The 12,847-nt window shown below is 35.8% G+C and overlaps 1 protein-coding gene across 1 annotated transcript; it reads left to right on the forward strand.

Annotated features, from left to right (window-relative positions):
• Positions 1-12,176, forward strand: LOC107758020 (low-density lipoprotein receptor-related protein 8-like). Its single transcript, XM_016575658.1, has 12 exons — positions 1-117; positions 1,891-2,241; positions 3,542-3,661; positions 4,088-4,213; positions 4,671-4,842; positions 4,946-5,161; positions 6,128-6,246; positions 6,554-6,693; positions 6,935-7,079; positions 9,036-9,110; positions 9,238-9,392; positions 11,476-12,176. The coding sequence occupies exons 1-12, from the start codon at positions 54-56 to the stop codon at positions 11,503-11,505; spliced, it is 1,713 nt and encodes a 570-aa protein (XP_016431144.1). The 5' UTR covers positions 1-53; the 3' UTR covers positions 11,506-12,176.
• Positions 12,177-12,847: the final 671 nt, after the last annotated feature.

A 12,847-nucleotide genomic window follows, 5' to 3' on the forward strand; every position in this document is an offset into this window, starting at 1 on the left:
GCCTTGCGACAAGCGCGCATCTTTTAGACAGAGGACAGGACACCGGGCAAGGCATGGAACACCTTGGTGTGTTACTACTGCTGTGGACGTGTGTGTCACGATTAAATTTAACAGAAGGTAAGGGATGGTTTGTAAATCTGTGTGGACAAAGGATAATAAATGCATGCGTCTAATGTGTCTGAACCATAGACTGTATAAAAAGGTCTGAACGCGTCGGTAGCGTTCTCACTTTCCTATTGGACCTCACGCTGCACGCTGCGCTCTCACGCCATCTGATTGGATCGAATGACACACATGCAGCTGTCAAACTTAATGTTCCCATTTTCCACGTGCAGTATAAATGTAACAATAGAACTTGCGATATTACTATCAAGCACATGCACTTTAACATGGACGAAATTAACTTAAAAAACCGTATTGTCACTAGATTTCATTTTGCACTTCCTTTGTATTGTGTCAAAGGAGTTTCCACGTGCACGCGTGAGATAATAGACCGCTGTTCATACAGTGACGCTAGAAAGTTTGTGAGACCTTAATAATTTTGCGTATACCATCATAAAGATATTATTTTAATCTACTTAATATTTAAATTTTTAGTTTAAATGCGTTCTCTTAATTTATTGGATTTGGATGAATATGATTCTGATTTCAGTGTAGGTCAAATTTATGCAGAAAATTCTTGCGGATTCACAGACATAACCTAACATGTTATACAATTATATAAAATGGTTTGACTTCAGATTGTTATTCACACAAAAAAACATACACATATATATATTTTTTACCAGTATATATATATATATATATATATGCATTTGCCGGGTACCTGAAAATCCCTAGCCTGTTGCTCTGCTTCTTTTATATTTACAGTTATTTATTACTTTGTTTTCCCAGTTTAGGCATTACTGAAAGGTCAAAGAAGTGTTAAAAAATTTAATTAATTCATATAAATATTATTTCAGTCAATGTTTGTCTCTTAAAAATAAGTACAATTATGGTTATACATATGGGGACTTATAATGGGTCAAAACTGAACTTCATCGTTTTGTGAGTCAGAAATCAACTTTTTTTGTAGCTTCCATCACAAAGATGCTCAATAGGTGTTCAGGTCTGGACTTCCACACATTTCTTTATGAACCTTGTTTTATTTGCTGTCATTTTGGAACAGAAAATGACCCCCTCAAATTGTTGCAGCAAAGTTGGAACCATAGAATTCTCTAGAATGTCATTGTATGGTATAGCATTAAAATTAGCTTTCTCTGGAATAGTCAAACCCTTTGATTTTATATGGAGTGTCTGCATACTTTTTGCCATACAGTATTGTACTGTTCATGTGGGACATTTAAACTCTTATGCATGCATTTCTTGCTCTATCAAACAAGTCTTCTTTCATCATCTTACATGTGACCGAGATCACATGTGTTCACTGATGTGACTGAGGGAAGCAGGGCTATTGTTGAGATGTAGGAAGGAACTCATTAAAAAAACCTTTTACAGGTTCCCACATCAAATGCTTTTTATCTTTTGGGAAAGCATAAACATATCACAGAATAAATCTAAGTTTGTGCTCTTGTTACAAATTATGATTCATAATTATGAACATAATGTTTTTTTCCCCTTTATTTTGATATTATTGCAATGTTAAATTTTGCAATTTGGCAACTATGATATTACAGCAAATGCTGATGTCAAAACTGCAAAATATGTCCCAGATTATATTTACCTACTTAATTTGATCAAATGTAGTCCAGCTACATACTATTAATAGAGAATGTTGTCTTGTTTCTGTGCTAAAGCCACATGTAGGTTATTCCTGCTGCTCAAACTGTCCTTCACCGTTTTCAAAATCTCTCAGAACTAAAGAGCTGTTTTTACTCTCATCTTTCGCAGGTTTTCCAACGTGCGGTACAGAGCAGTTTGTGTGTAATAATGGCAGATGTGTGCCTCTGAATCTTCGCTGTGATGGTGTGGATGAATGTGGAGACAGCAGCGATGAGATCTCCTGTTTGAATTGCACTAGTGGCTCCTTCCACTGTGTGGCAGCAGCGCGCTGCGTTCCTTCCCGTAGCGTCTGTGATGGCAGGCCTGACTGCTCTGATGGAGCAGATGAACAGTTCAACACATGCGCACCGACATGCGCTAGGTCACAGTTCAGGTGCACGAATGGACGCTGTGTGCCCAATTCTGGGAGGTGTGACAACATCAAAGACTGTGAAGATGGCAGCGATGAAGAGAACTGTGGTATATATATATTAACGCAATTTAATTAATTTCAACGGTTATTCAAACAACGAATAAATTATATAGGAAAGTGAGCAAAGAACATACATTTTACAGTATCAACGGAGCTTTCTGAAACTCCGAATCAGTTAAACCATTGCGTCGCAAAATGATTCACTATTTTGAATTGCTCCAATCGGTTCGCGTATCACGAATCATTTGATTCAGATTGGGACTTCAAAGCGCGTATCGCGAGTCATTTGATTCAGATCGGGACTTCAAAGCGCGTATCGCGAGTCATTTGATTCAGATCTGGACTTCGGCGCTACCGGAGATGAAAATAATTCAGCAGAGGCAGGGATGCGTAGTAGACCAGAGGCGGGGAAATATATATATATATGTACACACACACACACACTGCTGTTCAAAAGTTAGCCAAAAAAACAAACAGTAATATGATAAAATAATATACTTTAAAATATAATTTATTTCTGTGATGCAAAGCTGAATTTCCATCAGCCATTACTCCAGTATAAAGTGTCACACGATCCTTCAGAAATCATTCTAATATGCTGATTTATTAATGTTGCTTAATATTTTTTTGGAACCTGTGATACTTTTTTTAGGATTATTTGATGAATGAAGTTAAAAAGAACAGCGTTTATTTAAAATAAAAATCTTTAATAACAAATTAAGTCTTTATTATCACTTTTTATCAATTTAACACATCCTTGCTAAATAAAAGCATTCATTTCTTTCAAACAAAGAAAAAAGAAAAAAATTACTGACCCCAAACTTTTGAACGGTAGTGTATATTGTTACAAAGGATTTCCATTTTGAATAAATGCTGTTCTTTTATTCATCAAAGAATCCTGAAAAAAATATACCAGGTTCCAAAAAAATAATATATGAAGCAGCAAAACTGTTTCCAATATTGATATTAAATCAGCATACTAGAATGATCATGTGACACTGAAGACTGGAGTAATGATGCTGAAAATTCAGGTTTGATCAGCAATAAATTATATTTTAAAGTATATTAAAATAGAAAACCATTATTTTAAATTGCAATAATATTTCACAATATTACAGTTTTCTTTTCTGTATTTCTGATCAAATAAATGCAGCCATGATGAGCAGAAGAGACGTCTTTAAAAAACATAAAAAAATCTTACTGATTCCAAACTTTTGAACAGCAGTGTATTAATTATATATATATATATATATATATATATATGAATTAAAAATAGCATGCAGAGAAAGATGTAGAGAAAAAATGTAGATAAATTCACTATTTGTCTTTATTTCTCTGTTTCTGTAGATGACAACGAATGTGACATCGATAACGGTGGCTGCTCTCACCTGTGTATTGATCTACCCCTTGGTTTCATGTGTGACTGCCCCAGTGGAATGAGGCTGGTCCAGGACACACATTGTCAGGGTGAGAATTTAGTCACACTGGTCAACTGCTTAAATGATTGCATGGTCCAATGTAAACCAGTTACAGTGTTGTTGTAGAAATAGCGCAGTAGAACAGTCAGTGATCATACATTTTTTTTCCATGTAGTGTACAAACGTAGTAGTATTCAGCAGCTCATATGATCTAAACATGTCTGCCCCTGTGAGGCGACAGGCTCCTTGTGAGATGAAACCGATCATTTCTTTGTGTGTTAATATGGAAACATTTACTGAATACTCGTTTAAATGTCATAAAATTAGCTTGTCCTGCTTTACTCTTTTGGTTATGCTATAGTTTACCACAATAAATCACAGTTGTCTTCAAAAACACACAAAACATGTATTATCTTTTAAAAGTGTCATAATAGATTTAACTTTTCCACTCAAATACTCACTTTTTCACTTCTAGATGTGGACCACTGTCTTGATTCAGATGAGTGTGATCAAATTTGTGTCCGTACCAATGGATCTCTTGCGTGTGAATGTCAGGATGGGTATGTGCTGACCGCTGGGACTGGACAGTGCAAGGCTACAGGTGAGAGGAAGATTTCGATGTAATTGGCCCGTAAAGACACAGACAGTCAAGATTGCATATCTTGAATATTTTGTGTGTATACTTGTGTCAGTGTCAATTTAATATTATTATTTTACATTATAGTATTTATTCATATTTTGAAATTGCTTTTAGTTTAAGTTTTGGTATTTGCTTTTGTCATTATTATTCGATTTTGTTTCGCTTTTGTCATTATTATTCGATTTTGTTTCCTAATATTTCTATTTAGTTTATCTTTTTTTTAAATTCGGTTTGAAGTAATAGTATCTTATTTTAATTAGTTTCCAAGGCCACATTTCTGTTTTTAATTTAAGTTTTAATATTCTAATTATCTAATATTTATCTTTTATTTTACATTTATTTCAGCTTTAATTCAGTGAACAAAAAGGATTTTGAATAGTTTTAGTAAACAATAGTGACACTGATTTGTCTGGTACAGGTGTTGCTGTTCATGTGGCGGTCAGCACTCACGAGGGTGTTAAATGGATGGACCTCAGCGTCTCTGAGCAAAGAAACATCACAAATAAAAGAGCCTCACCAGGACCTGTTTCAGCACTTAATGCAAAGAACACGTTATATTGGACCAGTCCTGAGAATGACATCATCTACAGGTGCAGAGCCATATAAATTAAATAGAAAATTTTGCCCATTAATATAATTAATGCTTAAATGCTTAAAAATCGTTCCAACACAAAACATATTTGTCTATTTCAGGGTGTCTTTAGACTCCAGTGACCATAGACCAGCTGTGTTGTTAAAGGCTTCCATAGGCGTTCTGGGATTGGCGGTAGACTGGATCCATGAGCTTCTGTACTGGGTCAGCACCGACACTCATGCTTTACACGTGGCTTCTCTGAATGGCTCCAAACAAAGTGAGCTCATCTCTGGGCTCTCCAGACCTACTGCAGTTGCTGTCCAGCCGCTGCTAGGGTAAAAATACTGTGTCTTCATCTCTATATAGTTGATAGTCACATACATTTGACGTGTAATGTGACAAGTGCTAATATTTTGATTAATAATAATAAAGAAAACATTTGTCCTTTAATGCCAGTGTGATGAATTGTGTACAATAAGAGCAAGAACATTTATTCAGGAAAGATATGACCAATATCGATTTCTTGTTGTCTTTAAATGGGTACTCCACACAAAAAATGAAAATTCTCTCATCATTTACTCAGCCTCAGGCTGTCTTGATGTAAATGACCTTCTTTCTTCAGTGGAACATAGAGATTTTTCGAAAAATAATGCATCTCTGTGATTCTATATAACGCGAGTTCATGGGTCCCTTAATGTTGACACTTCAAAAACCATGTAAAACGAACATGATGGTAATCCATTCGACCTTAGCTGATGAATCAATGTCTTATATTAATGTTTTAAACTTTTTTTTTTTTAACTATAAACCATTGTTTCAAATGCAGATTTATGAATGCATTCTTGACGTAACATCAGCACATTTTGAAGTATGACGAAAGCGTGTTATGAAGAAGTAATGCAGAAGCACAGAGGACTGTCACTTCATGCGTGAGTTTATCGTTACATCAAGCATTATTAGTATTTTTCTCACACACCTACTGTTTTGCTTCAGAAGACATTGATTCATCAACTAAGGTTGTATGGACTACCGTCATGTTCTTTTGCATGGTTTTTGAAGCCTCAATTTTGAGTTACCCATCAAATTCATTTTATGTACTCAGAGATGGATTCTTTTTGTAAAAATCTCTGTTTGTGTTCAACAGAAAAAAGAAAGTCATATACATCTGGGTCAGCATTAGGGTGAGTAACTGAAAAGAGAATTACATTTTTATTTGTGTGGAGTATCGCTTTAAGGTTGGATAATATTTGAATGAATTTAGTGAGTTTGTCTGAATGAGTTGAACCTGTTTTTCTTCCCAGGTATGTGTTCTGGGCAGATAGTGAGGCGTCTCCCAGAATTGAGCGTGCCAGTTTGAATGGGACGAGCAGAATAGCACTGATAACTTCATCTATACGCTATCCTGTCGCAATCTCCTTAGGTCAGACTTCTCATATGCAATTAAGTTGTAAAATCTAGCTTGCTTTTATCACTCCATATTTTACTTCATCACTTATTGCATCAAGGTTTTTTTTTATAAATTATACCAAACCCATCCATAAACCAATCATGGATCATACACCTGAAAACAAGATAAGAGTTAGATAAACTGTGAAATCCAGTCACCTTTATTTTTATAGTGCTTTATACAATAAAGGTTTGAAAGCAGCTTCACAGTATTAAACAGGAAATTAACAGAATCAATAAATAAATAAACCGATTTTAAAAATTTTTCTTTCCTCATTTAGATATCACTCGTGGTCTGCTGTACTGGGCTGACTCAGGTCTGCGCACAGTATCAAGGGTTGCATTTGATGGACAACATAGAAAGACGGTTGTAGAGTCCAACGGATATCTGGATCAACCGTTTGGACTGGCAGTATTTGAGGTTCATAACACAACGCATGTCACTTTTCTTCATTCTATATAATTATTGCCCTACCAATGACCAGTTTACTTTTATAATAAAACAAAAACAAAACACGCCTGTTTCACTCTTAATAATATTTAATATGATCCATATTCATATATTAAGCATTTTTATTGATTTATAACAACATGAATTAAAATCTAATATTGATGTTGCATTGATAATGGAGTAGTGAATTTTTAATGTATGTCCCCTGCAGAGTCGAGTGTACTGGAGTGACCAATTGACCAACTCTATTTGTAGTGCAGACAAGCACAATGGCAACATGCTCCAGGTTTCTCAGAGACTTGGTTCTGTTTCACCGGCTGGACTGGTCATCCTTCATCCACTGTTACAGCCTACAGGTAGTCAAAAATATTCACACTGTTCTCTTACATAACTTGTTTTTGTTCCATATAGTAACTAACTTCTGTTCTTGGTAGAGCCAAGTTAAGTGTGTTATACATGAATGCACTGTTTAATAAATATTCAAAGCAGCTTCACAGTAATAAACAGGAAAATTACACTTAATGACAGACAAATTCAAATTCTGACGTAAAGCAGCTCTAAACAGAAAATAGTGTCATTATTCCTTGTTGGTTTAGTTCAATAACAGTGTAAAGGTTCAAAGTTCAGTTACGCTATTAACAGCTCGACAGAAAACCATAGTGTCTTTATTCAGCTCAGGTCAGTTCATTGTTGGATAAAAGTGTTGATGCTGCAAGATTCGATTCCGCAATACAGCAGCTCTGCAGAAGATATTATGTCATTTCCGTAATCTTTCCGTAAACTGTTTAAAAAGCATCCAAGTAGTTTGCATATTTGTGTTTAGACATTACAGAAGTCATATTTTCATTTGTTCTGATGACTTTCATTCTGAATTGTGGAAAATAATAATAAAACAGAATGAGTAGATTAGTCCACACGTGTTTTCCCTACAAATTCAAAAGAATGTGAGGTTAATCGCATTTGCTACAAAACAAAAACATGATTTCATAGTTTCAATCTGTGCGTAGAGAGTAAAATGAATTTTTTTCGATTTGATGACGTGTTTGTACCTCTGTGTATGCATGAAACTTCAGGTCATGCTGTACTCTTGGTGAGGTTTGTTTCTCTCTCCCGAGTCACCCATCTCTACTCTGAACAACTTGATTCATTTGCTCATCTAGTTTTGGTTAGTGAGCATTTGTGTCTGTGTAGATTTGTGGTTCCCAGTTACTGGCTCAGTTATAATTTACTGTTAAGTGGATCATAGCTCGCTTATTTTGCTCTTTTGTTGGAGAAGCACCTGCCTTATAAACATGTTACTTTTGTTTGCATCTGGTCAATTGGTAAATGTAATACTGTAGTTGCTATAAATGGCTTTTCCTTGCTTTTGTAGCTCAAAGAGTCTGTGTACTGTACAGTAACACGCCGCTTCATCTGTGCTGTGAATTGTCACGCGAGTTTTGAAAAAAGTGTGAAAGGTACTTTCCAAGATGCTACATTTGATGTGGGGTCACACCATTGCTGTGAATACCATTTGGGCTCGGTTTTTGCAAAGGTTTCTTGTGGGAGTGTATTTTTGTTTTATACTTTGTTTTAGACCAGTCAGTGGAGAAAGTACTAAATAAGTATGTAACAAAACAAGTACAAAAATGTATCATCCTACACCTAAACGGAAATGTCCTTAAAACCAAACATTAAAATACATTAATATTTCATTGAACTACAGGGATCCGATAAAATACTAAATGATTAACATGACCGGTTGAACAGGAATATAGATCATTTTGGTTTCTAGTCACCTCTTGATTTGACAAGAACAGCATAGCATTATGTTCTTAATTTTTTATTTACTTTTACTTTGTCAAGTCAGTTTTATTTGTATATCGCTTTTCCCAGTAGGGTTGCAAAAAGGTGGAAAATGTACAGTAAATTTAGGAAATATTCCAGAAATTTTGGAAACTTTCTAGGATTTTTTGGAATATTCCAGGGATTTTGGGAAAGTTTCCGGAAATTTTCCACCCCTTTGCAACCCTATTTCCTAGTACATATTGTTTCAAATCAATAAATTGATTACTGTACAAAAGTAAATGAAAATGTCCTTAAAAATAAGTGTTTCATAGAACTACAGGGATCCGATAAAAATAAATGTTAATAAATAAATTAACATGATATAGGCTGAACAGGAATATAGATTATTTTGCATTCTAATAATCCTCTAATCAGCATGATAGTTTCATGCTTTTGGCAAGGATGCTTGCCATGCTTTGGTTAACGGAAATGTTTCTTCCTTCATTAAAAATTTACAAATAAGCTGTTTTATTTTGCATTTTCAGACAGTGATCCATTGCAGTCGAAAACAAGAACGTCACTTCCTGCTTCACAATTTGCATGGCTCCTCTCATTGACTGGTTGGTCTAACTTCTCTGTTGCAACCTTCTTGCATTCATCATTTTGAGAAGTGTCTTTCTGTGTCACTGCTTACAGTAATTGGACTGATGTTCCCTTGATCACCTTTATTTGTTCTTCGACTGTTAGTCATCATCAGTTTGCTGTTGGTGGGGGCAGTGCTATGGCGGCAGAGGTCTGAATTCTGTGCCTCTCGTTCTCTTTCTCCTCTCGGAGAAGTGACGCTTAAAGAATCCCAGGATCCTCTTCTGTTATCCAGGCTGCCTATAGTACATGAGCATAAAGTAAGAGCGTGTGTTTTATAACCTTCACACTCAAATTACAGAGACACGATTACAATCATTCATTCATTCATTCATTCATACATTTCAGTCTGTACAGGGAGCAAAATTGAAAAACTGCATCTTGTGAAAATATCTCTCATAGAAAGACATTTAAACATTATGCACACCTAAATATAAATAATTACTTCAGTCTTCAGTGTCATATGATGATCCTTCAGAAATCATTCTAAAATGTTGATTTGGTGCGCAAAACAGTTTTTGCTTCTTAATATTTTGAGAAAACTGTAATACATTTTTCAGAATTCTTTGATGAATAGAAAATTTGATGAACAGCATTTATTTGAAATTGAAATATTTTGTAACATTATAAATGTCTTTACTGTTACATTTGATCAATTTAATGCCACCTTGCTGAATAATTTTTTTTTTTACTTTCCACCAACTTTTCAATGGTAGTGTATTAGTTTCCACAAAAATGTTTAAAAAAAAACTTTATTCCATTTAAAAAATTGATAAAGATTAATTAAAGGAAAGGAAAAACGGAATGACCATTAATTGAAATGGAAATTGAAAATAAAAATCCAATATAGTACTTTATCAATTAATGCATTTAAGGGCTATGTATAAGAATTTTCATGTATTATCACTTTTTTTATTGCCAATGTGTGATCAGCTTGTCACAAAACTTAAAGGAACACTCCACTATTTTTGAAAATAGGCTCATTTTCCAACTCCCCTAGAGTTAAACAGTTGAGTTTTACCATTTTCGAATCCATTCAGCTGATCTCCGGGTCTGGCGGTAGCACTTTTAGCTGTAGCTTAGCATAGATCATTGAATCTGATTAGACCGTTAGCATCTCGCTCAAAAAAGACCAAAGAGTTTCTATATTTTTCCTATTTAAAACGTGACTCTTCTGTAGTTACATCGTGTACTAAGACCGACGGAAAATGAAAAGTTGCGATTTCTGGTGTCAAGAAGGCAGCAAAGAAGCCACTTCTCTCCAAGAAAAACATCAAGGACAGACTGAAATTCTGCAGGAAGTACAAGGATTGGACAGCAGAAGACTGGTGCAAAGTTATTTTCTCTGATGAAGCTCTATTCCAACTGTTCGGGACATCTGGAAAATCGATTGTTCAGAGAAGAAAAGGTGAATGCTATCATGAGTCCTGTGTTGTGCCAACAATGAAGCATCCTGAGACCATCCAAGCAAGAGTGATAAAGTGGCTCGAAAATTATTATATTGAAATTTTTGGATCCGTGGCTAGACAACTCACCGGATTGACAACTCCGTACCATAGAGAACCTGTGGTCCGTCCTGAAAAGGCGAGTGGACAAGCAGAAGCCCACGAATTGTGATCAGCTCCGAGAACTAATAAGGCAAGAATGGATCGCCATCAGTCAGGATTTGGCCCAGAAGCTAATTAGTCTTGTATGTTAGCCATCTTACTTAGAGTAAGTAAGATGGCGCCGACGCTGATGGCTGCCTCCGTGGTGTGCTCCGCAGTTGTTTTTATGTTTTTGTTAGTTTGTCCTGTCTTTAGTTATATCCCTGCAATCAGTTTCACCAGAGACGAATTGCTGGACTCAGTCTACACCTCAAATTTGCACATAATATACAGTACCTGTACATACAAAACTGTCTATTGTAATATACCTGCACATACAACTGTCAATTTATATATTTTTATTCCTTATTTACTTGTTCTATTTTTTATTATCTGTGTTTTTTGTTCTGTCACTGTCATTCTGTTACACTGTGGAAGCTTCTGTCACGAAAACAAATTCCTCGTATGTGTAAACATACCTGGCAATAAAGCTCATTCTGATTCTGATTCTGATGTTACATGTGCACGAGTGCGAGCACAAGCAATAAGTTGCTGACTGCAGTTCACTTAACTGCCACCGGTGTCACTAATAACAAGGTTTCTGAGTTCTATATATACATAGCCCCTTTAAGGAAACAAATTATTTGAATTTCGATTTGATTACTCCTGTTTTACACTGTTTTCTGTATTGTTTTTCCTCTTGCCATTTTCAAGTGCATGCTTGTTTGCATAGCTAATGTGTTACTTGTATCTTCAGGATGGCACACAGAGTGGTTCAGCGCACTGATATGGACAGTTTTCCTGTGACGGGAACTGTAGCCTTCCTGTGGTGGATATCACAGCCCCATTTCCTGCCGTGCTTGGGCACGAGAGAAAGTTAAGTGAGGCAGGCAGATGGATTCCACACAAACATCTTGCTTGGTGACCCCAAAAATTATTGCCAAGCGTCTGTTTATGATCGATAATCATATAGAACAACAGTCAAACTAAGTGTTCAGTGGAACATGTTTGTCTTATAAAAATACGCTATAGTCACTATCAGATTTTTTTAGTGCCTTTAACTTAATTATATCTGTCTGAATAATAGCCATGTAACTGTAAGCAATATATTTCCATTTTACCATTTGCATCTGTGGATTATATTGGACACGGAATGGCAAAATGTCACCATGACAGTGTTCTGAGCTTCAGGTCAATAATTAATTGACCATGTTATATGGTACACCAGAGCTGTGAGTCATTACATGAAGTTTATCAGTTTTAAGCTTGTTTTAGGGTGCTGTTCTGTTTACTTTCTATTGCTGTAATTTATGAAGTGATAAATGTCTGTTCACCATTGAATTCATAGGCTCATAAGTTGAACAATCTCTGTCTTGTCTTTGAAATGTTTGCCTAGAGACAAAATCAGTTAGGAAAATGTTTTATTTTTAAATTGATGCTTTAGACTACAGAGGTGATTAAAGGGGTGGTTCACTGTTTTTTTTTCTAGGCTTGATTGTGTTTATGGGGTGAAGTCTAACATGTGTTAATGCTTAGTTTTAAAAAAAATCATTATTTTTCACATCATTTACCTTTATTCCACACTGCTCTGTCCCTTCTCTGAGAAACGCACTGATCATTTCCTGCTATGAAGTCCCTCCCTCAGAAATAGGCGATGGGCTCAGATTGGTTAGCTAGCCCAGTGTGTTGTGATTGGCTAAACCGCCTCTAGTGCAGGTCTAAACGTCCCGCCCCTAACCTCAGGGGCATGTGCTCCGGTTGTATTATAAACAACGGCGTCGTTAATATCGCTTCTCTGATTGAGAAGCAGAGGATATTATTGAAGAGGATCGTGCAGAACCTGTGTGAGCACGGCTTTTAATGGTAGGCCTATGTTTTTTGTTTGTTGTTGTCTCATACTTTTAGATACACTGTTATTTGTAAATGCTACTGCTTATGATAGCTTTTAATATACGCAGAGTTGGACAAAGTACCACACTGCCAAAAGCACCAAAAGTTGGTTAAATGACCATGGTGTTGGTGTGCTTGACTGGCCAGCAAACTCACCAGACCTGAACCCCATAGAGAATCTATGGGGTATTGTCAAGAGGAAAATGAGAAACAAGAGACCAAAAAATGCAGTTTTTGTC

The sequence above is a fragment of the Sinocyclocheilus rhinocerous genome, unplaced genomic scaffold (assembly GCF_001515625.1).
Source record: "Sinocyclocheilus rhinocerous isolate Xijiao unplaced genomic scaffold, SAMN03320098_v1.1 scaffold1314, whole genome shotgun sequence".
NCBI classification, from domain to species: domain Eukaryota; kingdom Metazoa; phylum Chordata; class Actinopteri; order Cypriniformes; family Cyprinidae; genus Sinocyclocheilus; species Sinocyclocheilus rhinocerous.

Coding starts and splice junctions, on each gene's coding strand:
- LOC107758020 (XM_016575658.1), top strand. CDS start 54: ATGGAACACCTTGGTGTGTTACTACTGCTGTGGACGTGTGTGTCACGA. Junction 2,242..3,541: donor CAGCGATGAAGAGAACTGTG/GTATATATATAT, acceptor CTGTTTCTGTAG/ATGACAACGAATGTGACATC. Junction 6,694..6,934: donor TTGGACTGGCAGTATTTGAG/GTTCATAACACA, acceptor TGTCCCCTGCAG/AGTCGAGTGTACTGGAGTGA.